Here is a 2,399-nt window from a genome sequence, read left to right on the forward strand (position 1 = left end):
CTGTTTGACTTTTTTTTTCCAAAATGGACTCTTTTTTTATTAATTTTTTTTCTCAAAAGAAAGCTTAGGTCTTTTCCTTTAAAACCTTTTTGGTCGCTTAGTGGGATGCGAGTGGGATATCTATCAAAATAAATGTTTTGTAACTCAAGACAAAGGTTTTTAAATTTGCACTATTTTAATTTTTTTCATATTTGTGTGTAAACCTTAAAAATTAAACTTACGCAGAGAAACTAGACACATTAGCCTTTCCGATGGTATGTAACATACCCAACTAAAATTTCATAGCCTCGATACTGTAATTCCCATAATATGTTAACCTCAGGAATAAAAATCACTTTTTTTCTATGGAAATGTTGAATAATTTAATTTTGTTATTTATTTGTAATAATAATTAATTTAATATATAATAATAATAATAATAATAATAATAATAATAATAATAATAATAATAATAATAATAATAATAATAATAATAATAATAATAATAATAATAATAATAATAATAATAATAATAATAATAATAATAATAATAATAATAATAATAATAATAATAATAATAATAATAATAATAATAATAATAATAATAATAATAATATTAATAATAATAATAATAATAATAATAATAATAATATTAATAATAATAATAATAATAATAATAATAATAATAATAATAATAATAATAATAATAATAATAATAATAATAATAATAATAATAATAATAATAATAATAATAATAATAATAATAATAATAATAATAATAATAATAATAATAATAATAATAATAATAATAATAATAATAATAATAATAATAATAATAATAATAATAATAATAATAATAATAATAATAATAATAATAATAATAATAATAATAATAATAATAATAATAATAATAATAATAATAATAATAATAATAATAATAATAATAATAATAATAATAATAATAATAATAATAATAATAATAATAATAATAATAATAATAATAATAATAATAATAATAATAATAATAATAATAATAATAATAATAATAATAATAATAATAATAATAATAATAATAATAATAATAATAATAATAATAATAATAATAATAATAATAATAATAATAATAATAATAATAATAATAATAATAATAATAATAATAATAATAATAATAATAATAATAATAATAATAATAATAATAATAATAATAATAATAATAATAATAATAATAATAATAATAATAATAATAATAATAATAATAATAATAATAATAATAATAATAATAATAATAATAATAATAATAATAATAATAATAATAATAATAATAATAATAATAATAATAATAATAATAATAATAATAATAATAATAATAATAATAATAATAATAATAATAATAATAATAATAATAATAATAATAATAATAATAATAATAATAATAATAATAATAATAATAATAATAATAATAATAATAATAATAATAATAATAATAATAATAATAATAATAATAATAATAATAATAATAATAATAATAATAATAATAATAATAATAATAATAATAATAATAATAATAATAATAATAATAATAATAATAATAATAATAATAATAATAATAATAATAATAATAATAATAATAATAATAATAATAATAATAATAATAATAATAATAATAATAATAATAATAATAATAATAATAATAATAATAATAATAATAATAATAATAATAATAATAATAATAATAATAATAATAATAATAATAATAATAATAATAATAATAATAATAATAATAATAATAATAATAATAATAATAATAATAATAATAATAATAATAATAATAATAATAATAATAATAATAATAATAATAATAATAATAATAATAATAATAATAATAATAATAATAATAATAATAATAATAATAATAATAATAATAATAATAATAATAATAATAATAATAATAATAATAATAATAATAATAATAATAATAATAATAATAATAATAATAATAATAATAATAATAATAATAATAATAATAATAATAATAATAATAATAATAATAATAATAATAATAATAATAATAATAATAATAATAATAATAATAATAATAATAATAATAATAATAATAATAATAATAATAATAATAATAATAATAATAATAATAATAATAATAATAATAATAATAATAATAATAATAATAATAATAATAATAATAATAATAATAATAATAATAATAATAATAATAATAATAATAATAATAATAATAATAATAATAATAATAATAATAATAATAATAATAATAATAATAATAATAATAATAATAATAATAATAATAATAATAATAATAATAATAATAATAATAATAATAATAATAATAATAATAATAATAATAATAATAATAATAATAATAATAATAATAATAATAATAATAA

General features: G+C 4.5%; 1 protein-coding gene across 1 annotated transcript; it reads left to right on the forward strand.

Annotated features, from left to right (window-relative positions):
* Nucleotides 1-663: 663 nt before the first annotated feature.
* LOC135951356 (probable serine/threonine-protein kinase clkA) lies at nt 664-1,500 on the forward strand (the record flags this gene model as incomplete). The annotated part of the gene is made up of 1 exon (XM_065500995.1): nt 664-1,500. A coding segment is annotated over one exon (837 nt), but the record flags the coding sequence as incomplete, so codon positions are not given.
* Nucleotides 1,501-2,399: the final 899 nt, after the last annotated feature.

Source organism: Calliphora vicina, chromosome 2 (genome assembly GCF_958450345.1).
Source record: "Calliphora vicina chromosome 2, idCalVici1.1, whole genome shotgun sequence".
NCBI lineage: Eukaryota > Metazoa > Arthropoda > Insecta > Diptera > Calliphoridae > Calliphora > Calliphora vicina.